The sequence below is a fragment of the Pseudorca crassidens genome, chromosome 14 (genome assembly GCF_039906515.1).
Source record: "Pseudorca crassidens isolate mPseCra1 chromosome 14, mPseCra1.hap1, whole genome shotgun sequence".
In the NCBI taxonomy this organism is placed as follows: Eukaryota; Metazoa; Chordata; class Mammalia; order Artiodactyla; family Delphinidae; genus Pseudorca; species Pseudorca crassidens.
In genome coordinates this window covers 83608265-83631236 of record NC_090309.1, presented here as the reverse complement: position 1 = coordinate 83631236, position 22972 = coordinate 83608265, and the positions used below count along the sequence as shown (strand labels likewise).

The window sequence follows — 22972 nt, the reverse complement described above, 5'->3', positions numbered from 1 at the left end:
TTCTGTTTTCGGTGTTTATCTAATACAGAATTTATCTTTATATGTAGAATTTTTCACCGTTTTCTTTTGTGGCTGCTGGGTTTTGTATCACACTTGGATATTTTGAGAGTCATGAATGAGGTGTCAGGACCCAAATCAGTTTTTTTTTTTTTTTTTCTCTTCAGCTGGTTATTGAATTAGGATATGCTTTGGTTGCAAGAAACAGAGTGACTACAAGTGCCTAAAATAATAGGGGTTTATTATCTGCCATAGTAAGAATGTTAGAGGTTGGTAGTTTCAGGCTTGATGAGTCTGGGTGAGCTGCTTTGATTTCCTTGGCTTCCCCTTTACGATCCCAAGATGACTGTTTTACCCATCATCTCGCATCCAAAATAGGAAGGATAGAGGCAGGCTTCTCACATTTCATTGGCCACAACTTGGTCACATGACCACCTCCAAGCCAGTTGTTGGCAACACGGTGGAAGGGCCAGTCAAAGTGGTGCTGACCCATCGAAGTTCCTCCCCTGGAGGTGAGCCTGCCTTCCCAGAACATCCTGTACAGTGTAGTCTGGTTCTCGAGCAAAGTGTTGGCTATGTTGGCAAGAAAGAAAGGGGATGATTCACCCAGGGAAGAACCGAGAGGGTCTGTCAAAGCTACCTAATTATCCCGATACCTTTCATTAGATAACTCTTTCTCCCCCTGATAGGCAGTTGCAACTCTATCATATGACTACTTCCTCCGTGAATTTAGATTTATCTCTGGACTTTGTCTTCTGTTGCATCAACATGTTTACTCATGTCCCAACACTGCGTTCTTTTAAATACTATGGTTTTTAAATGTATTTTAATAAAATAAATTTTATTAAGGCTCATGCCTACTTATTATTCTGTCTGAGTTTTCTTGGTGAGTTTTGTTTGTTTGTTTTATAATTGAACTTTAGAATCAGTTTGTCTAGGTTTGGAAAGAATCCTGTTAGTTTTTTTTACTTGGAGTTTTGTTATATTTATGGATGGAATAGGGTAATTGACATCTTCATGAATTGTCCTATTCGTGAATTGGGTATGCGTGGTTTGCTTTTTGGTGTATTTTGTGGTTTTCTTTTGTGTCAGGTAGGGATTTTTAAATGATAGAGAGAAGCACACGTCAGGCTAAATATGTGAATTATTTCTCTTTCCACTTACCTGAAACTCGTTCAGTTGAAAGACTTAAATCTTCCTTTCATTACCAGCTGAGGTATCAGCTACCTGATAGTTCTGTAAACCAAGGAAAGGAAATTAGATAACATTTACCTTGGTCCTGGAATTAGCCTCAAGATGGCTATTTTGTTCTTTGGAAATATGTGGAAAATTATAATTATTTTAAAAAAATTTATTTTATTAAAGTACAGTTGGTTTATAAAGAAAATTATTAATTAACATTTAATCTCCTCCTATTCCATTGGCATTTATTTAGGGCAAGAGTATGAATTTTCTTTCTAATCCTTGAGCTTTTAAATCAGATGCATCTATTAATACTCAGTGTGCCACAATTTGGAAACTTACATTTGCTAAAAAGATCCTGTGCGTTTTACCTTTCGTGGAAGACTGTTTACCCTATACCTCATGTTAATCATTTCATTTTTTATTTTACAATCATCTTATTGAGAATAACAATATCTTAATCAGTAAACCACTTTAATTTGAAAACCTCTGGTCTGACTAATCACTAATGATTTTCAATGCTTTCTTTTTCTGTTGTTGTTGTGTTGTATTTTATTTGTTGTTTGTTGATTCCTTTAACATCTTCTTAAGTCTTCATGCTTAAGTTATCTTAATGTAATTTTGGACTCCATTAGGTTTTGCTTCTCAAAAATTTTTAATTCACAAATAGTATGTTGTGTTTTCTCTGATTTTTTTTTTTTTTTAAATCTTACTTTAATTTGCATGTGTGTGTCTTTTGGTTTGAATGTGCTAAGTTGATCTTTTTTTGGTTCCATTATTTATGTTACCATCCATTTAAAACAGGCCACGGTGGAATCTATCATGAGGGATAAGATGCCCAGAAAGGGAGGAAGATGGTGGTTTTCATGGAGGGGAAGAAACAGCACAATCAAAGAGGTGAGTCTGAAAAACAAGAGTGTTCCTGCTTAGCTCAGCAAATTTTGGGTTTGGGTAGTAGGGTTTGTCTCCATGCGCGTGTCAGTGAAAGAACCCATCACACTGAGTGTGCAAGAGTCAGTCCTGCCACAGGGTACGCAAAGGCAGCACAGAATGAGGGGAGGTGGAGAAGGGCCCGGAGCGGTGAGCAGAGTTGCCGTCACCTCCTGGCTCTGTTACCTCTCAGCCTGGGGACCGTGGTCGGGTCACTCCTGCTCTGAAATGTGTCTTCATCTGTAAAAAGAAGAGATTCAACGTGATGTTTAATTTTTTTTTTTTAAGTTAAATATCTTCCTGTTGCTTGTGAGAACAGTTTTAACGAGGTAGACTTACAGCCTAGACTAATTCCCATTAGTCGTTCCACTTCGGTGGCTTTGGTTTCCATTTCTATAAATGCCTATAATTTGTTTCAGATCTTTGCCAACCTCTCAGCCTATTTCTGGAAGCAGTTTCTTTGCTTGGCTTCTGTGCCAGTGTGTCTGCCTGGTCTTCCCCCCCGCCTCGGGGGCTGTTCCTCCCCTGGCTCAGCCCCTTTGTAAGTGGGTCCTCGAGGGTTGTCTTAGAGCCTTCTCTCCTGCTTCGACTGCCTGTTTTTCCCTAGGCAGCCTCATTCACGCCCATGTGATGACTCCATTTTTATTAACAAGGAGGGCGTTTTGTACTCCATGTCCGTTTATCAGATAGCCAGCTAGGCAGATACCTCCACGTGGATGCTTCAGGTACTTCAAACTTGTCATTTCTGAAATCGATCTGATGGTTTTCTCTAGAGTTCTTCCTTTGTTGGACCACCGTCAGCAAACGGCACACTGTCCACCCACAGGCTAGCACTTCCTTCTTCCCTCACCCCTCCTGTCAGTTTACCATCCTAAATATCGCTCAGGCTTTCCATTTCTCTCTAGCTCCACACCCCACAACTCAAGGCTGCCACCTTCCCTCCGAGGATTGCTTCCAAACGGTCTTTCTGTATCCATTCTTGCCCTTTCTTCCTCATTCTCTGCAGTTGACATTGGTCTATGTAGTATAATGGCCCCATTTATATTTCTCCCTGCTTAAAAGCTTTCCGTGGTTTCCCAGCACTCTTGTAATTAAGACCAGTATCCCTAGCATGGTCTGCAGGGCTTGTGTATCCTGGCCCCTGCCTCTGTAGAGCCTCACCCTTTGCCATTCTCCCCCTGCCCTCTGTGCTTTGGTGGCCCTGGCTGAAAGTACCTTCTACCCCAGGACTCTTGCATGTGTTATTTCTCTGCCTAGTGTTCTTAGGACCCCTGTCGCCCTTCTTCACTTAATTAACTAGCATCTCAAATGGCCCTTTCAGGGCAGGTTAGTCTAGTCTGCTGTTCTCTGCTCTCCTAACCCTGCCTGTGAACTTGTCCTTCGCAGGTTTTCTCATCGTTTATAATTATACACCGATTAGTACGACTATTTGATTAACATCCCTGTGTCCCCTCCAGACCCCAAACTCCATGAAGGCAGAGACCACACGTGCTCGTGGCTTGGATCCCTGGGGTCTCCCGAGCACCCGTTTTGGGACCCAGAGCAGGGGTTCGGCAGGTATTTGAGGGAATGCTGATAGTACTTTTGGAATCTAGTGTGAAGAAACCCCAAGGTCAGCGGTCAAGTTGGTTATTATAAGAGTAAAAGAAATCCCAGGAGCTCAGTTTGTTTATTTCATTAGTTCAAAGGGAAAGAGTCTGTTGGGAGGGTTTCATCAAGATAAAACTGTTCTTGGGCATTTTCTGTTGGCATACCTGAGCTTTACTGACTGTCCCATTATCTCCAAGGGGTATAGACACGTTAGAGCAAGCACGCGCTTTACTTTAGGAGACTTAAGGTGTAAGGGGCCTTTCTGATTCTCTTACTGGAGAGCAGAATGTTCGAGAATTTAAGAAGAAGGCTACTTCAGAGACCTATTTTTGCAGAGTGTCCAGAGTTTCATTGGTTGGAACTGAGAATACGGCATGCAATAAGGAAGAGTTATGAAATCTCTTAAAAACCTGAAATATATTTCAGATAGATACACATTTTTGTGCTGGTCTAATAAAGAATTGTTAATAGTGGCGGCTAAGTTACCTGCCTCAACAGATAAATTAAACATTACTGGGCCTGTTCTCACATCAATTATTTGCATGCTTATAAAAAGCTAAAGAATATTTGAAAATAGCTTGTCCCCATCAAATGTTAAGCTCATCACCCTGTTACACAGTTTCTATCACTCATTTTCTTTATTCATATTGAAAACATCAATCTCTACCCCCTGACCAAATGACCACAGATCGTGAAATTTGTAAATTCTGTGGCCTTTGACACACGTGTCTCGCCTGTGATGACTTCCTGTGACGTCTGTGGGGCTCGTGGATGTTCTCCTCCTCCCTTGCCTGCTGTGGGCCAGGCTCTGTGTTTATTTGCAGCATCTCTGTGGTCCCCATGGCAGCACTAGGAGAGGCATGTCATCATCCCTGTGTTGCTGGTGAGGAAACGAGGCTCCAGAAGGTTGCATGACTTGCCCGAGGTTCCTAAGCCAGGGAAGCAGGACTGAGCCCAGAGCTCTTAGAATTCCAAAGCTCTTTCCAGTACATCAAAGGAGCATCTTCTATTAAGAGCATGCGGTATTGAGAAAGAGAATGCGCCCATGTTTTTCTCAGGCAAAATATGGTGTGAAAATATTTTCAGGCATTTCTATCAGCAATTATAAGAAAATATTTTGAAAGCCCTCGCGTATCCAAGCAGCCCTTGATAGAGCATTTGCATAAGCTACAGTGATTATGAAGTTTGGTTTGGTGCCAAGAATACTTATGGAAAACAGACTTATTTTTGTCAAAAATACTTCTCAGCTTAATTGTAGACGGCTAAGCAAAGGAGTAACTAGGGCCCACCATCCCTGTGGGGGCGTTGCCGTTGGGGAGGGCACTGGGACCCTGCTCTGGACTTTGAGGAGCCCGTCACAGAGCGCCAGTGGTTGTGTAGGTGGTTTCCCTTTGGTGTGTTCATGATTCTTTGTCTTCTTCTTCTCCAGGAAAGTAAGCCAGAGCAGTGCCTAGCAGGAAAGAGCCACAGCACTGGGGAGCAGCCGTCACAGCTGGGCATAGCCACCAGGTACAGTGCCAAGTCACCTTGGGGCGTTGCGGCTCCTTTCCGTGTCTACGGTCAAGGCACAGATGCTGATAGCGTTCACCGAATAGCCCGGGCCTTGGACCCGGACAGACCTGGGTTGCAGACCTGGCTCTGTCCTTTACTCCATGACCTGGAGCAATTTACTCAAATGGTTGTTCCCAAGAATCAGATGGAAGCGCTTGCTCCTCAGATACCGAATTTCCAAAGTAAACGTGAGGCGTGCGTGAGATGATGTAACGAGCACCCCTCGTGCTCTTGGCATGTGCTAGCCCTCCGTTTACAGAAGGTGGGAGCAGTGCTGGTAAATAATGATGATGAGGTTGAACAGCGGCGTTAACGGGCATGAAAACAAGTTGCCCTTCTGAAGGAACTTGCCTTTCTCTAGAGTTGAAACACTTACCAGGACCTACATTGATACTTTCCTAAGTATTGGTAGGGATTCATGTTAACTTGGTACAGGAGCCCTTAGATTTTGATAATACGGACCGTATGCGTCGTGTTGTGTCTTCAGGGTAACCTACGTGTACGGGATTTGAGGGTAACTACAGTGAGGGCCATGCCGTCGCCCTCTAATTCGACGGTGTTTCTGCATATTGACGCTGAGTGATCCGAGCTTGTATAACACCTTTTACATATGACCTCACCCTTCTGGTATTCCTGTGCTTGAGAAACCCAGGGTTGCGTTTCTTATTTAGCAGGCAGAAGATGCTAACATGTTCATTGAGGGCAAGATGCATATCTCTATCCTTTTTTTTTTTTTTTTTTAAATTTTATTTATTTATTTACTTATGGCTGTGTTGGGTCTTCGTTCTGTGCGAGGGCTTTCTCTAGTTGCAGCGAGCGGGGCCCACTCTTCATCGCGGTGCGCGGGCCTCTCACTGTCGCGGCCTCTCTTGTTGCGGAGCACAGGCTCCAGACGTGCAGGCTCAGCAGTTGTGGCTCATGGGCCTAGTTGCTCCACGGCATGTGGGTTCCTCCCAGACCGGGGCTCGAACCCGTGTCCCCTGCACTGGCAGGCAGATTCTCAACACTGCACCACCAGGGAAGCCCTCTATCCTCTTTATAGCTTAGAGGCCAAGCCAGCGGCTGACCCAGAGCAGGCATGTCTTCAATGTGCTATTACTGAACTGATGAGATTTTTCCAGTATATTGTTGTTTCCTAGGGGAGGCGGGCTTAGATTTCAAGTCCTTGGATTCCTGGCCAGAGCTCTGTATCTTAAACTATTTTATTTCTAGAACTCATTGTTGGAAATAGAAACTCATGTAGGTGTCACGTAGGAAACAGTCTGATTTCTTTCTTGTCCTCTGTGGAGAAGAGTGTGCAGGACCTGATAAAACTGCATGACAGGACCGGCTCTCGGCTGGGATGCTATCACAGGACACCCTTTCTGTTCCCTCTGCTGGTGCCCTGGCGCTGTTCCTTCCCACCTGACCCCCTGCCGGTCTGCCCTGGACAAGGGAGCAGGGTTGAAGAGCTTGTGTGTTTCTTTTCCAATCTTCACCCTCCATCTCTGGCTCATTCTCTGGGGAGGGGCTTTCCGGCACGGTTATCTGGATACCTTCCCGACCTGGAATTTTGAGTGTACCTTGAGTGAGCTTGGAGGGGGGAAGGCAGGTGGAGCCCGGGCTAGAAATGTGCGGTCCTGAGGGGGTGTAGGAGGCCGCTAGGATAGAAGGCGGTGGGTTTTCGGTAAGTAGGTGTTTGAAGCAGCAGGATGTACACGGCAGACTTTGGAGTCAGGCAGATCCGGCTTGGAGTCCTGGCTTTGGGTAAACTCCTTTCCGTATCTGAGGGAAGGAACTAGCGTGCTGTCCGTTCCCAGAGCAACCAGGGAGGGAGACACAAGCAAAGATGCCACCCTTCTGTCCTGAGCAGTTGAAACCAGCAGTTTGGCTGCACTGGAAATACCCTGCTCTCCTGGGGCTCTTTTTGAGACCCTCTGTGTCCTGCAGTAATTTCCAAGCAGAAGAGGCAGCATGAGCTGGGACTTTGTCACTTTTCTCTATGATCTTTGGCGAATTCATCAGCCCCTCGGTGTTTCCTCCTTCATCTGTGAAATGGGCACAAGACTGACACCCACACTGCAGGTGTTGGCTCATCTAATCCTCACGGCAGCCTCATGAGAAAGGAGGTGCAGAACGTGAAACCCAACAAGGCCACATGGGCTGTGCCTGTGGTCAGGAGGGTGGGTGGCTCTGTGGTGGCCTGGAAGACACAGGCTCATCTTTTTTTTTTTTTTTTTTTTTTTTGCGGTACGCGGGCCTCTCACTGTTGTGGCCTCTCCCGTTGCGGAGCACAGGCTCCGGACACGCAGGCTCAGCAGCCATGGCTCACGGGCGCAGCTGCTCCGCGGCATGTGGGATCTTCCCGGACCAGGGCACGAACCCGTGTCCCCTGCATCGGCAGGCGGACTCTCAACCACTGCGCCACGAGGGAAGCCCAGGCTCATCTTAACCATGCAGTTGCAAGTGTTTAAAATTATACTCCACAATATGGGCCAAACGCAGGATGTCCGCCAAATCCGGCCTGTGATATGCCAGTCTGAGACCTGGGGAAGGCTGGCCAGGGGCTCAGAGAGGTTTAAAAGGGACAGAACACGACGGTGGCTGGTACGGGCTGTGTGTTCTTCTCCTTTCCAGCCGCGTGACCGCTCCCGGAGGCCGCCCGGTGGGCCGAGGGTGGAGGAGGCAGCAGGGCGCTCCTGCAGCTCTTCCTGAGCTGGAACATCGGCTGACACAGTCCATCTGAAGCGCTTCGGATTTTCTTAGTATCTGATATGATCCTATTCAGATGTTGACAGAAATGCTCTGCCCTCTTAGATAGAGTTTGGCTGTTGGCCACTCTGAGTTAGTTAGTCAGGCTACATTTTTTTTACGAAACCTGAAACACGAAGAATTGACTGTTGCGAAAAGGATTTGAGGCTCTGAAAAGTCTTCGTGTAAAGTCTCCTGAGCAGTGTACATCTTTTCATTTTTACTGGCATCCTAGTCCCCTAATTAGATTCATGCAGTTGACTGAAAAAAAGTGTCGGAGTGCTTTCCTAATTGACAGACTTGTGATTGACAGAACAGTCCCTGAAGTCTCATAATTGAGCAAACAGCTTGTCACCATGCAAGTCATTAAAATACCATCAAAAACTGCACACTGACAAGTGCGAACTTCAGTGTTGTTCACAGCTCCTTGGCGGAAGACAGACACTCGAGTGAGATGAGCCCTTTTGTTTCGTTCTGTCGCTCCTTGCAGACGCCGCGAAGCCAGTGACGTTAAGGACTGTTGCAGGACTGGGGAAGGGGGTGGCCAGGTCCACAGATGACCGTGCCCTCGCCCTAAGCGGGCACCGCCAGCTGAGGTGTACAGCTCCCACGGCAGTTTCTGTATCTGTGTTTTCCTTCCCGCGCTCCCTCAAACGTGGCATGCCGCACCGATCTAGGCGTTTCGGGTTTTGTTTTAAAGCAGCAGATGGAGATAAGAGCTCTTCTGCCTTGCTTCCGCATCCCACCAGCAGAGGCTCACATCAATCTGTTGCCACTGAGAGCTTCAGTTCACATTTGGATCTCATTTCCCACCAAACTGTTTGTGTGGAACGTAAACATTTTCCAATTCAATGAGGGGCCTGTAGCTTCATCTCCTGGGTTCCCACCCAGGCACTGGTCAGGCCGCTTGGTGCCAGGACCACGTGTACCCGTCTGTCTGAAAACCAGCCTCTAGGTCGTTGGTTGAAAAGGATCAGCGTTGTTTGTAGGATCGGCAGAGGTCGGAAGGGGAAGGGACTTCTGTGTCGTTTTACAGATGAGCCACTGAGGCCCAGAGAGGAATCCTGAGGTTGTGAGGCCTTTCCTGGGACGCCTGTTTCCCGGTCCACTTCTTTCTGTCTCGTACCTGCCAAGCTCCGGGATCTCTTGGTCGGTGGGATGCCGTTTGCTCCCCTGCACTTTAAGATGAGGAGATCTAGTCTGAAAGAAAATAGTCTGAGCAGGATAACACAGCCTGAAGTTCCTGGGGTTCAAACCCGGGCTTCTCAGGTCTCCACTCTACCTAGAACCGGCCCCCAGCGTCACAGGTGTAGACTCATTCATCCAGTTGTAGCTTAACCCTGCCATGGACCAACCGGGATTCTAGGCTACGTGCTCCTTCTCCGTGGACATAGTCACCTGTCCCCACGGCTCATTCACCCGGGCTGTGTCCCCCTGATGGGCAAGTCTGTGACTCCAGCCCAGCTTGTTCTGTGTAGCTCTTGGACCCCTCGTCCGGCTGCTCTCAGATGTCCTCTGCCTTCTTAGTGTAGCACTTGTCCAGCTCTGTTGTGGTTGTTCAGACAGAAAGCCCCGGGGAGCGCAGGGGCCAGGCCGCTTGCTGTATCCTCCACGCCTGGCGTGGTGCCTAGAGGCGTCGGTGGCATGAGCTCCAGTCCACCAGCCCGCAGCCCACAGGCCGCCCCTCGTAGGGCCCCGGGAGCAGGGGCCTGGGGAGGGGCGGCTCATTCTGGACATGGAAGGAGCCAGTAGAAAGAACACAGAAGCGGGGTGCCGTGTAATGGGGTCTTCCCTCTTGTCTGTCCTAGTGCGGGGCAGTATCGGATTGTAGGAGCTGCTTCTGGAACGAGCACATGGGGCAAGAAAGCAACAGGCTGCAGAGGAAATACCCAGTCATTTCCTGGTAGAAGGGAAGGGAGGGCGAGGGGGCAGGAGTTCACTGAGATGCAAAGCTAAGATGGAGCCCCGTGTGCCTGTCTTGCATAAAGGGATGCGCTGAGCCAGAAGCTTGGCGGCGGGGCGGGGGGCCGGGGGGAGGCGTGCATCCCGGGAGTCGGGCGGGGCCTGCTCTGGGGCTGCCTAGCTTTCTCCATTTAGCCTAACAAACGTCTACGGAGCACTTTGTAGGGCGTTAACGGCATTTTCAAAGAAAATGGTCCCGGGAAGCAGGTCTAGTACTGCTGGGTTGGGGACTATGCCATAGCAGGATTTGAATCCAGGGGACAGCTAATTGCTGACATGCCTTATCTGAGCTATTTAAAGAAAATGAGCCTGCTTCCCACCCGCACCTCCCAGCCCCGACCACGTGGAGAAGTCCAGAAGCGCTCGGGGCGCTGGATCCTGTGCAGGTGAATAAGGTACGGCTCTGGCTCCTGGGGAGCCTGCTTAGGAGTCCAGGGGAGCATCGGGGGGCCTTTCTTGGCTCCCCCGGCACCTGTTCGTGAGGCCTAGAGTGTCCTCGTTACCTGGGATTGCGCGTTTAGAGCGGTGTGTACTGGGAACTGGTCAGCTTGGACGTGCAGGAAATTTGGGCTCCTGTGCTTGGCCAGCAGCCTGGGACATGGCAAGAGAGGGAATGTGAGCATCCTCCAAGGCCAGGAGGGAGCTTGAGCCCGCTGATCAGGACGGGAGCCTCCTGGTTTAAAGTAGAGTGATGATGACAGGGTGAATGAGGAGAGGCAGTCCCAGATGAATAATGCAGGAGCCGCATGGATGGCGTTAGTGATGGCATCTGGTCAGTGACCACCCAGAGACGGCACCGGGAGACACCCGATGGGCTCCGTCATCGAGTCTGGCCTGATGCTTTTTTTTTTTTTTTTTTTTTTTTGCGGTACGCGGGCCTCTCACTGCTGTAGCCCCTCCCGTCGCGGAGCACAGACTCAGCGGCCATGGCTCACGGGCTCAGCCGCTCCGCGGCATGTGGGATCCTCCCGGACCGGGGCACGAACCCGTGTCCCCTGCATCGGCAGGCGGACTCTCAACCACTGCGCCACCAGGGAAGCCTGGCCTGATGCATTTTTAATGGCTACCCAGATGTACTTCCTAATTGGCAGTTACATCACTGTGTGTTCCAGAATAAAGCATGAGTCATCCTCCAGTGAGGAGGAGCACGCGTCCGCCAGGCTGCCCAGCACGAGCCGCCCCCCCCTGCTGTCCAGCGTTGGCTACAAGAAGACCCTGCGCCTCACGTCAGAGCAGCTGGTGAGTGTCCTGTCCTCCCCCTCCACCACGCTGCGGGCACTGGCCCAGCCACGGCCACCTGGACTCGGTGGGTTCAATGATCCAGGCGTCCCTCCCGTGCTCTGGCTCCGGCTTCAGCTCTGGCACCTTCTCTATCCAACTGCCTGCCGCCCCCCCGCGACCTCACATCCCCCTTTTGGTGCCTCCAGTTCGCGCCCCACGTCAGCTCCTGTCCAGGCTGGCTCCAAGGCATCACTTCCCCTGTGCCGGCCCTGCCGCTGCCCGGGAGGCTCCTGTCCGCAAGTGTTGGCGGAGGGCGGCCTGAAGGCGTGAATTTATCCTGAGCTGTGAATGCCTGAGAGCCCAGATCTCGCAGGGCTGTTTCCACTTTTCCAGAGATGTTTGTTAAGTCAACCGCATCTCCTGAATTGGGGGAAAAGGAGGACTTGTGATGGGATTCAGAGAGCTTCCGGTAGCAGGGGGCCATCCTGGTCACAGCGTCCTCTGCTCTGTGGCCGTGCCACCGGTTTTAATCCCTGGACCCTGTTTCCCAGGAGCAGACAGCGAGCAGGTATCTGCGCTCTGCTGCTCTCCTAGGAGTGCGTGGGGGCCAGGCTTAGTTGTGATGCTGTCTGATGGGAAAAGAGAACGGTCAGGCCTGACACCCTGCGCCGCTGGGGGTGACCTGGACTCCTGCCCCCAGCTGGCTTGCACTCGAGGGCCCCGGTGCCGAGGTTCAGAACCGCTGAGAGAGGATTCTGCCTTCGGAATCCGGCGTGATTTCACGGGGTCTAGCTTCTGGGCTTCTGGATATGAGATGTACCTGATAACTGAGACGACTGCTTTCTTCCAGTTTGTGTCCGTGTATTAACTAGTACTCGTGGCTGGTTCGGGGAACGTATTTTCACCCTTGACTTAGATTCGTCTCCCTGGCCATGGCCCTTCGTACTCAGCCGTGACCTAGTAAACGCATCCCAGTCTGAAGTTGTGATTTCCTGCGGCGACCCTCAGAGCCCGTCACTTACAAACCCCAGGGGACGTGGGTGAGGGTGAGCTGCGCCATGCTGGGGCCTGCGAGGGGGCCTGGGGTTCAGGTTGCCCAAGTCCTGGAAAGACCAGTCCTCCTCGAGAGCAAGACAGGAAAAGAACTGTATGGTGGCCTAGGGTGGTGCTTTGAAAAAAATAAAATCCGGATCCGGTTTCTCGTGGAACAGAAACCAAATATCCCTCTCTCTGAGCCTCGTCCTCCAGCAGACACAGAGTGCGTATCTTTCAGAAAAGCCTGAAGTTGAAGAACGGACCCAACGACGTGGTCTTCAGCGTCACCACGCAGTACCAGGGCACGTGCCGCTGCGAAGGCACCATCTACTTGTGGAACTGGGACGATAAGGTTATCATCTCTGACATCGACGGAACCATCACTAGGTGGGTCCCGCCGACTCGGGGCCGTGGGACCCCAGGGCCTGGAGCCAGCGTGTCAGTTCGTCTTTCCGGGGTGTCGTGCAGCTCATGCAGCTCAGTTTCTGGGGCGATCGGTGCCGCCCGCGGAGCCATAGCTCCTTGATTTAAACAGCTGCAGTTGGGGATTGGGGGTCGCTTCCCTCTGGGGCGGTGGCTCCCTGGCTTTGTTGCTCAGTTTCGGGGTTTCTGTCCAGAGAGCAAGTCATGCATCCCATTTGCATTTTTTAATGAGGCATTTGGTGCAATGAGTCAGAATGACTTTTTTTTCCCCCCCTTTCACGATGCCCTTTTAACTTTATTTTTCCTGTCTCTGTTTTTATTTAGATCAGATACTCTTGGCCACATTTTGCCCACCCTTGGGAAGGATTGGACCCACCAGGGCATCGCCAAGTTGTACCATAAAGTGAGCCAGTAAGTACCCAGCGAAGTACTTGTGGCAAATCCGCACACGGAACCTTTGCCGACGGGCTGACTTACAGACGGGTGCCCCTTGGCCAGGGAGGGTGAGCGCGTGGTGACTCCCGCCAACTGCAGATCTGAATTCAGTACCAAAAGGCAAGAGAGGAAGTGGCCGGGGAATTGCAAACTGACAGAGGAGGAAGGCTGTGGCAGCCTTAGGGGAGGGCTTGAGGTTCAGTTCATACTGAGGAATGGCACAGATAGTCGGGTGAGGACATGGTAGTCTCTGATGTAGACCAAGGGAGTTATTTTAGGCTGAAAAGGTCCAGATTCCAAGCAGGTTTTGTGGGCCAGCCAGCAGTGCACACCTTGCCCACCTGGTCCGGGGAGCACTCTGCCGAGGGGCTGTACCTCGGACGTCAGTGTGGGAGGGAAGATCCTGAGTTGCTCTCGTGTGTCGGGTACATCTGTCACTTCACTTAACTCTTACAGTAGTTCCGAGAAGCAAATAATATCATTTCTAGGTTTAGAGGGTTAAAACAATTTGTCCAAATTCCCGTAGCTGCTAAGAGGCAGAACTCACTGAAACCCTGGTCGACCTATAGCTCCAAGTGCAGTACTTCTGCTCTGGTTCGTCTCCAGGGTTCAGAGCCCTTGGGGTCCCCATCCCTGCACCACCACCAGCAGGTGCTTGGTCCCACTGTCTCCATCTCTCTGTGGACTAGAGTCTCCCACGTAAGTGAAACCTCTCTGTCCTCCAGTTAGTTACAGCCGGGAGGTGCAGACATGGTCTCTGGCCTGCTGGACCTCACGCTTCGGGTTGGTGGGGCACGAGGTGCCTGGGAGGACCTTTCCTCCTGGTGGATTCAAAGCTTCTCACTTCTTAGGTGCCCAGCTCATTGATTTGACTTTCCTTTTCTGGATGTCTTCCTTAAGAAATGTTAAAAGTAATACACGCTTCTTCGAAAAAAATAAATAAGAAAAACGAGAGAAATATAAAAGTACAAAGGTCACATCTCTCTCCCGCCTTACCGGTAAGCTGTAAGTTATCGGCTACGAGTATTATACGTTCTCTACCAGCGGAACCACCGTGACCGGTTTGGTTCCGTGTATGCTGAAAATTCATTTACATGCTCCCCCGCCCCACGTGCACATTATTTAATGAAAGATCCTTCTGTTTCATTATGTGTGAGGTTTACCTCGTTCTTCTTAACTGCAGTACAAAATTCCATGCTGTGGATAAACCATCCTGCATTTAACTAGTCCTGTTGGTGAACACGATAGGGCGTTTCCGGTTTTTCACTCTTTCCAATAGTGATGCAATAAGCATTTACAGAAAGTCCTTATTATGTACGACGAGCGTACAGATAAGTAGTGTACGACGAGCGTACAGATAAGTAGAGAAGGTACGACGCTTACACGAGGGCCGCTGTAAGGTGGATTCTCAGAAGCAGAATTGCCGGTGGAAGGCTGAGCACACGGAAAGGTTTGGTCGATATTCCCGAGCTGCCCCCCGAGAGGTTCTCCTGGCCTCCCTCCTGTAGGCGGTGTGTTCAGGGCCTTCCCCGCCACCTCCGCACGGCTGACTCTTTGCCTCGAAGGATTGATCCACTGATGAGCTGCCTTGACTGGCCTCACACTGAAAACTGTCTCTATTTTTAGTCGAAAGAAACCCCTGTGGGTCAGGATACAGAGTAGTTCACAGCCTCATTCATTTTGGGTTTTGGAACATAAAGCTATTCCTGTTCTTACTGTAAGGTTAAAAAAAAAAAGGCACTGTGTTTTGCCGGTTTTTTTTTTTTTTTGGTTTTGATTTGTGTCTCTCTTGGGTTTTCCTAGAAAAGGTATCTTCTTGAAAAATAAAGTTGCGTAGCTTACCAAGGAATGCCTGGTGGTTGTTTTGGTTCGGTTGATTGATTTAGGATGAGTCCGGTCTGTGGGTGAGGACCTGAGGATCACAGAGTGCTTGTTGTGTTTTCATTCTGGTTGAGAGGAAGCAGCTTGACACTTAACTTGTTCACTGAGTTTGACGTGTGTCCTCAGTGGCACCCGGACGGTTAGACCAGTGATGTCCTGGCCGTCCCCCAGCTCGGCCGTCGCCTTCAGGGGCTCTGTACAGGAGCACGGGCAGCCTCCTCAGCATGGCTCTCAAACCCTGCCGTTTCGGGTCAGCTTCCGCTAGTTCCTGATCTGCTGCTGCTTCTCCGCAGACCTTCCTGCTCGAATCCAGTCTGACTGTTCCCCACCCCGTATCCATCGTTTTCCCATCTTCCCACCTTTGCTCACACGGTGCCTTCTGCTTGGCCTGCCTTTACCTCTGATTTTTGCCTCCCCCAGTTTTTCAGCCTGTCATGCCCGGCTCAGACCCCGTGGTCCCCACCAAGCCCCTCCAGGCCAGAATCGGTGCCCCGGGCAGCCCTACGTCCTCCTCCTCTAGGCTTCCTGATACCCAAGGGCTCGGCCTGGCTTGGTGGCCTTGGTACCATCCCAGAGTTCCAGCCCAGGCTGGACGTGGTGTCGGCTTTCGTAGCTGGTTAGAGCGAATGCCCGTCCAGCCAGCGTCTCAGCTGCTACCTCCTCCAAGTCTGTGGCAGCCCCGGCTGGGAGAAGGGCAGGGACGGACTGAGAACTGGCAAAGGCTGGGTGGCCGTTTCTGCGGGTGTCATGTTTGTGATCACCCAGAGACGTATTTAGAGAAATGTTTCGCATGAAAGAGTACCAGGAGGAAGGGCCGTTTAATGAGTTTTGGACTGATCGCTCTTCCCTGCTGCTTCTTTCCTTGCATTTGGGTACCCCTCAAATTTTATGCCCTGCAGTATTTTTCTAACGGAAAAACCAGTCTTGCAGATGACCACTTGCCTGGAAACAACAGAAAGTGAGGACCATTGTATTTATTTTTCGCCAAATGTAATTACTCGTTTGAATAAGTCAGCCCGTGAGAAATTACCTGCCAGGTTGATTATCACCTTGTTCGTAGGGAGGATATAAAGCTCGCCTGGTTACTGATTTTAAAAAGCGGGCTTGGTCATTGATTAAAAGGAGCTATAGCAGATACAAATAGAAGAGATGTGAAACTCCTGCGAATTCAAATATACGTGTCCAATAAGTAGAAGGAAAATAAAGCAGGACCGTTTCCTAAAATATGTAGATCATTGAGCCAGTGGAGATTTGCGGGGGGCTAAGTATGGACAAAAACTGCTCTAATTTCCTACCTTCCTGGATAAATATTTTTATATTCACGTAACCGGAAATCAGCGGCTCCATGACTTAGTGAGAGGAACGCTTCCTGGGTTTCCATGGATAAGTTAGTTCATCTGCGGAACGTATCGTCTGAAGCCGAGATGCTGAAGACGGGGACCGATCGTTAGCAGACTCATTAGCATCTTTCTTCTTCTCCTGCCACAGCGCTTCTTTCTTCCCCTCACCTCAGGTCTTCCTAAGTTATCACGTCATCGCTGTCTGCCAGGAAGGGAGAGTGTGGTGTGGCGAATGGGAGGGAGTCGGGGACCTGGGCTCTAGGGGCCGTAGCCGTCGGGCCACCACAGACCTTCCGACCCGTCCCCTGCTCGCGGCTTTGGCTTCCTCATCCCCGAAGGGCGGAGTTGGATCCCACCATCCCTTCGGTCGGTCCCTGCTAGGCTGGCAGCACTGCGCCGCTAGGTCGGGTGGTTCCAGTCAGTCCCGAGCCCGCGTGCGCTCCGTGAGAGCCCTGAGGATGCGCGGAGCCCGACCCCAAACCCGCTGTGCACCGGGCGCTGTTCTGGGTGCGCTACGGGGTGCTGCCAGCCCCTCCCGTCGGGCACCCTGTGACCCCCAAGAAGGACCCCTACGGCGCGCCCCGTAACGAGGCACTGGGGCGGGGTGTAGTGAGAGAGGCAGATTTTACAGACGTCAGTGAAGGAGAAATGAATTCTGATTGGAAGGGCGAGGAACCAAAGAAGGCTTCAGCGAGAAGGTGGCACCTGAGCTGAGCCTTACTGGGTGAGCAGAGTTTTGAAAGAGAGGAAGGCTCATCACAGGTGGAGGCAGCAGTGGGAAGAGGGGCTGAGAGATGGGCAGGTTCGTGGGGGTGAGGAGTGCTCACAGAAAGGAGGTCCCGGTGCAGGGGGCCTGCGGTGCAGGGGGCCGGCGGTGCAGGGGCTCGGCAGTGCAGGGGGCCTGCGGTGCAGGGGGCCCGTGGTGCAGGGGCCCTGCGGTGCAGGGGGCCGGCGGTGCAGGGGCTCGGCAGTGCAGGGGGCCTGCGGTGCAGGGGGCCGGCGGTGCAGGGGGCCCGCGGTGCAGGGGGCCGGCGGTGCAGGGGGTCGGCGGTGCAGGGGGCCCGCGGTGCAGGGGGTCAGCGGCCTATGAGACTTGGAAGTTGGCTGGCACCAGACAGCAGGGCCTGTGGAGGCGGGGCTGAGAACCAGCCTGCGTTTGGCCCTGAGCTTTCCTTTCTTAAGGTGGCAGGCGAGTACCCTTCCTCTAGGGCTGCAGACAGGGCTACCGAGTTCCCTTTCCTCTACATCACTGCCGTTCAGTGGGGATTTTGCCCCCCGTGGTGTGTGGCAATGTCTGGAGACATCTTTGATTGTCATGACTGGGGCGTGTCACTGGCAACTAGTAATCGAGAAACTCCAATATAGAAGCTTATCTTGGAAAATTAAGTAGAAGAGGTAGAAGGTTACCCAAAGGGAATCTTTCCAGTCTATTTCAGTATCTCTCCAGGCCTCTAAGAGGGATGTAGAGATTGGGACAAAAGGAGAAAATCATTTGTACCAAGCCTGGCCGTGGAATGATGCCTTCTTTTTGTCTCTGGCGTTTCCCCAGAGCCCTGTTCTAGTTGCTGAGATGTCGGAGGGTAAGTGTGACCCACGTTTGTGTGTTGCACCTCTGTTCACTGGTACCTCTTCAGGCAGGGCTGTCCTTCCTGCCCTGGGGTCCCTCGTGGCCACCTTGCTCCATCCCGTGTCCTGTTTCCGTTATAGTTGGTCCCGCGGTACACTCTACTGCAGGGAAGGGCTGTGCTGGGCCCTGAGCACGCCCAGCCCAGCCTGGCTCGGGAGTGTCCGGTGGGTATGCCTGCTGTATCCTGCTACTGGCTGCCCTTCTGAGCGAGGGTCTTATCCACGAGGGGTACCGTTGAGAGTAATCTTTCTGGTGACTCTCTGCCACCTGAGTGACTGATGGGAACACCTGGCGTTTCACAGCTTTCACCGGGATGAAGGCTCTGGAGAGGTGATCCCTGCTGCCACCAACAGGCATTTCTGCCGTTAGGACGTCCTCGAGCTGCTTTTCCAGCTACGTTTAGTAACGGCCTTTGAAGCAGAACACTGTGTGGTGAGGAGAGCCAGTGGCAGGCTCAAGCCGTGAAGCGTATTTGCAAACCAAGCCTTAAATAAAATTAGCGTCTCAGACCCCTGCAGGTGGCAGCTTTTAGGACTTTGACGTGAAGAGCTATATACAGAAATAGTGATTTTTTAAAAAAAGATTGCATTAATTAGACGGCTCAGATACAAAGATGTTTCATTAAAGTGCTTGCTTGATTTTCAGATACATCCCTGTATTCCAAACAACCTGATATTTCTAGATTCTCTTCGTCCCAGCACGTTCCTGTTTCTTGGTTTTAAAGAACATATTATTAGGCAAATCTCAAGACAAGTCCTTTGGCCAGCACTGAGTATTCATGGTGGAGCAGTAAGTCGGATAGGAAGCGGGTAGTTTGTATTTACCCATCAGCAAAGATGTACAGAGTGTCTGCTACTTGCCAAGCACTGTTTTTGGCGCTGGAGTTAACAGCAAGGAATGAGACAAGGTCCCCACCCTCAGGGAGCTCATGAATTAATGAGACACAGTCAAACAATATTAATGACAATATTAATGTAATATTAGTGACCGGTGGTACATGAGGAAAAAAGCAGAGCGAGGGCTTAGTGCCTGGGGTGAGGGTGAGGGAGGGTGTGTTTTATTAGCTAGGCGGACGAGGGAGGGCCCGCCGAGGAGGTACTGTCTGAGCAGGTCTCGACGAGGTGAGGGGGCAGGCAAGCCCAGAGGTCTAGGGGAACAGTGTGCAGGCAGCAGGAACGGCAGGTGCAGGAAGGGGTGTGGTGAGTGCGAGGATCGGTGAGGACACCTGGTGTCCAGCCCGGTGCCAGGGAGCAGATGGGGCTGGAGAGAAAGGCAGGGACCAGGTCTCAGTGGCCTTGCGGGTCCCGGCGAGGAATTTGGATTATATCTGAGAGAACTGGCAAGGCTTTGGAGAGCTGAGTATTAAGTTTTCTTTCTCTGTGGAGGCTCGGCGGGGGGCAGGGAGATGATTGATGCTGTTGCAGGAATAGAGGTCAGAGGTCCCGCTGGCGGGGGCAGGGGGACTGAGGGGCGGCACGGGGTTCACGGTGTTACGGGTGGGACTGAGCGGGCTTGCCGATGGGTTGCAGTGGGGATAGAAACCCAGGGGGTCCCCTGAGATGTGGGCCCTACCCCTGGGCTTCCAGGGGTGCCTGGAAGTGTTTGAGGTACTACTCGTGGGTATCTGATGGGTAATGTGGGGTGTGCCGCTGAGTCTATTGCTCTGGAGCTGAAGAGAGGGGTCTGGGCTACGAATGTAAAGTTGAGAGATATCCGTGTACAGATGGGGGTAAACATTTTTTGTCATGTATTTAATCCAGTATATTAAAATACTACCATTTAATCATGTACTCGATATCAAAACTGAATGGGTGGTATCTCATATTCTGTCTTTATAGTAAGGCCTTGAAATCTGGCCTATATTTTATATTTGTAGCACAACATCTCATTTCGGACTCCTAAGTTTTTAGCGGTTCAAAAACAGGGACATGTAGTTCTCCTAAAGTGATAAAGTTGTGTTTAACAGAAGAACCCTCCTGTGATCTGTTTCTTCACTCGCGACACTTCCGACACCAGATGTGTGGGGGTTTCACACGTTTCACAATTCCCAAGTTCTCTTCAGACACCAACTGGGTGTCCATTAGTTTAATTCTGACACTAACTACCTAGTTAGTGCAGACCCCACGGGTTAGGGGCTCATTCCTGCAAGGCCTCCCCAAATTCAGACACCAGTCGTAAGTAGTAGGTCCTCAGCTTACCCACACTTCTGCCTGACTTGGCTACAAAGTGAGGGTTCCCACATGCCCTCCCCAGGTTTGATGACGGCTCATAGGACTTGGGGAAACGCATTCACCGGTCTACGTTATCAGGGTATTATAAAGGATACAGCTGAGCAGCCAGATGGAGATGTATGAATGGTCCGGGTGCAGCTAAGTTGGACAGTTTGATGCCTCCGGCCTCAGTTTCCCTAACTGTAAAGCGAGAGGAAGACACCTACCGAACAAGGTTCCCTTGAGGATTAAACCGAGTGAGGCCGTGAGGGTCCTTTAGCAGACGGCAGGGAAAGGTGTTCAGGCTTCTTTCGCCATTAAGGTTTTATAGAATGCGGCCTTTTGCTTGGGAACTAGAGCCGCGCCCGTCCTCCGGAAACAGGTACAGATGAGGGTTTGTGCGCGAGAGGCTCCATCGTGTGATGCCGTTAAGCGGGAATGTTTCATCTTTTTCAGAAACGGGTACAAGTTCCTCTACTGCTCCGCACGGGCCATTGGGATGGCGGACATGACGCGGGGCTACCTGCACTGGGTCAACGAGCGGGGCACGGTGCTGCCCCAGGGGCCGCTGCTCCTCAGCCCCAGTAGCCTCTTCTCCGCCTTGCACAGGTGAGGGCTCAACCTGCCCGCCCCCCACCCCGCACCGCTGGGCCGGCTCGGGACCCCTCTCCCGCTCACCGGAGGTTTTGCCAGAATAGCTGCTTTACTCGTCCTCCCAGCCGACACCCCCGCTCCGTGCTGGGCCCCGGAGATGCAGCCTCAAGTGCGGGTCTGGCCTCGTCACCCATCAGCATCCTTCGCTGGCTCGTCACGGCCCTCGGGAGAAAGCCCGAGGCCACGAGCTCGGCGTCACAGGCTCTTCACCACCCGCCTTGTCCTTCTCGCCCATCTCATTCTCTCCGGGTTCTGGGATGCAGTCGTGCTGAGCTGTCTCCGTTGTCCAGAAAGACGGTCTCTGCTCTGAGCCTTAGCACGTGCTGCCCTCCTTCGTGGGGAGCTGCCCCTCTCCCTGCGTCGCTGGCCTGAGTCTTAGTGACTCTGAGAATCTATCTATGTGCTTTCCGTCGAATCAGGGACCTCGGCTGGGTCCAGTGGCCCCTCTACCAGCCACCATCACCACCTGCCTGACCTGAGACCTCCCGTAATGAGGAGTCCAGGTCACACCGTTTATTTTTATAGACCACCAGCCCAGTTCTTTTCTTTCATTGGTTATTTTTAAAAATATTTTTTTTTTTTTTTTTTTTTTTTTGTGGTACGCGGGCCTCTCACTGTTGTGGCCTCTCCCGTTGCGGAGCACAGGCTCCGGACGCACAGGCTCAGCGGCCATGGCTCACGGGCCCAGCCGCTCCGCGGCATGTGGGATCCTCCCGGACCGGGGCACGAACTCTTGTCCCCTGCATCGGCAGGCGGACTCTCAACCACTGCGCCACCAGGGAAGCCCTAAAAATATTTATTTATTTTTAACATCTTTATGGGAGTATAATTGCTTTACAATGGTGTGTTAGTTTCTGCTGTATAACAAAGTGAATCAGCTATACGTATACATACATCCCCATATCCCCTCCTTCTTGCGTCTCCCTCCCTCCCACCCTCCCTATCCCACCCCTCTAGGTGGTCACAGAGCACTGAGCTTATCTCCCCTTGTGATGCAGCTGCTTCCCACTAGCTGTCTATTTTACATTTGGTAGTGTACATATGTCCGTGCTACGCTCTTACTTAGTCGCAGCTTACCCTTCCCCGTCCCCGTGTCCTTGAGTCCATTCTCTACATTTGCGTCTTTATTCCTGTCCTGACCTTAGGTTCATCAGAAGCTTTTTTTTTTTTTTTTTTATTCCATACATATGTGTTAGCACACATCATCTGTCGATGGACACTTAGGTTGCTTCCATGTCCTGGCTATTGTAAATAGTGCTGCAGTGAACATTGTGGTACATGACTCTTCTTGAATTATGGTTTTCTCAGGGTATACGCCCAGTAGTAGGATTGCTGGGTCGTATGGTAGTTCTATTTTTAGTTCTTTAAGGAACCTCCATACTGTTTTCCACAGTGACTGTATCAATTTGCATTCCCACCAACAGTGCAAGAGGGTTCTCTTTTCTCCACATCCTCTCCAGCATTTATTGTTTGTAGATTTTTTGATGATGGCCATCCTGACCGGTGTGAGGTAATACCTCATTGTAGTTTGGATTTGCATTTCTCTAATGATTAGTGATGCTGAGCATCCTTTCATGTGTTTGTTGGCAATCTGTATATCTTCTTTGGAGAAATGTTTGTTTAGGTCTTCTGGTTGTTTGTTTTTATGGTATTGAGCTGCATGAGCCGCTCGTATATTTTGGAGATTAATCCTTTGTCAGTTGCTTCATTTGCAAATATTTTCTCCCATTCTGAGGGTTGTCTTTTTGTCTTGTTTATGGTTTCCTTTGCTGTGCAAAAGCTTTTAAATTTCATTAGGTCCCATTTGTTTGTTTTTGTTTTTATTTCCCTTTCTCCAGGAGGTGGGTCAAAAAGGATCTTGCTGTGATTTATGTCATAGAGTGTTCTTTCTGCCTATGTTTTCCTCTAAAAGTTTGATAGTGTCTGGCCTTACATTTAGGTCTTTAATCCATTTTGAGCTTATTTTTGTGTATGATGTTAGGGAGTGTTCTCATTTCATTCTTTTACATGTAGCTGTCCAGTTTTCCCAGAGCCACTTATTGAAGAGGCTGTCTTTTCTCCATTGTATATTCTTGCCTCCTTTATCAAAGATAAGGTGACCGTATGTGTGTGGGTCTATCTCTGGGCTTTCCATCCTGTTCCATTGATCTATATTTCTGTTTTTTGTGCCAGTACCATGCTGTCTTGATTACTGTAGCTTTGTA

At 50.7% G+C, this 22972-nt stretch overlaps 1 protein-coding gene across 5 annotated transcripts in view; it reads left to right on the top strand.

Annotated features, from left to right (window-relative positions):
* Positions 1–22972, top strand: part of LPIN1 (lipin 1) — a 123213-nt gene that overhangs the window by 89848 nt on the left and 10393 nt on the right. For 4 of the 5 annotated variants that reach the window (XM_067703676.1, XM_067703675.1, XM_067703674.1 and 1 more), the window contains 6 exons: positions 1984–2076; positions 5129–5208; positions 11055–11181; positions 12437–12585; positions 12946–13032; positions 20571–20723. In XM_067703676.1, the coding sequence (XP_067559777.1) occupies positions 1984–2076; positions 5129–5208; positions 11055–11181; positions 12437–12585; positions 12946–13032; positions 20571–20723 (689 nt within the window). Of the gene's footprint in view, positions 1–1983; positions 2077–5128; positions 5209–11054; positions 11182–12436; positions 12586–12945; positions 13037–13785; positions 14390–20570; positions 20724–22972 lie in introns of those variants that run through there. The other variant, XM_067703678.1, reaches the window with a different exon arrangement.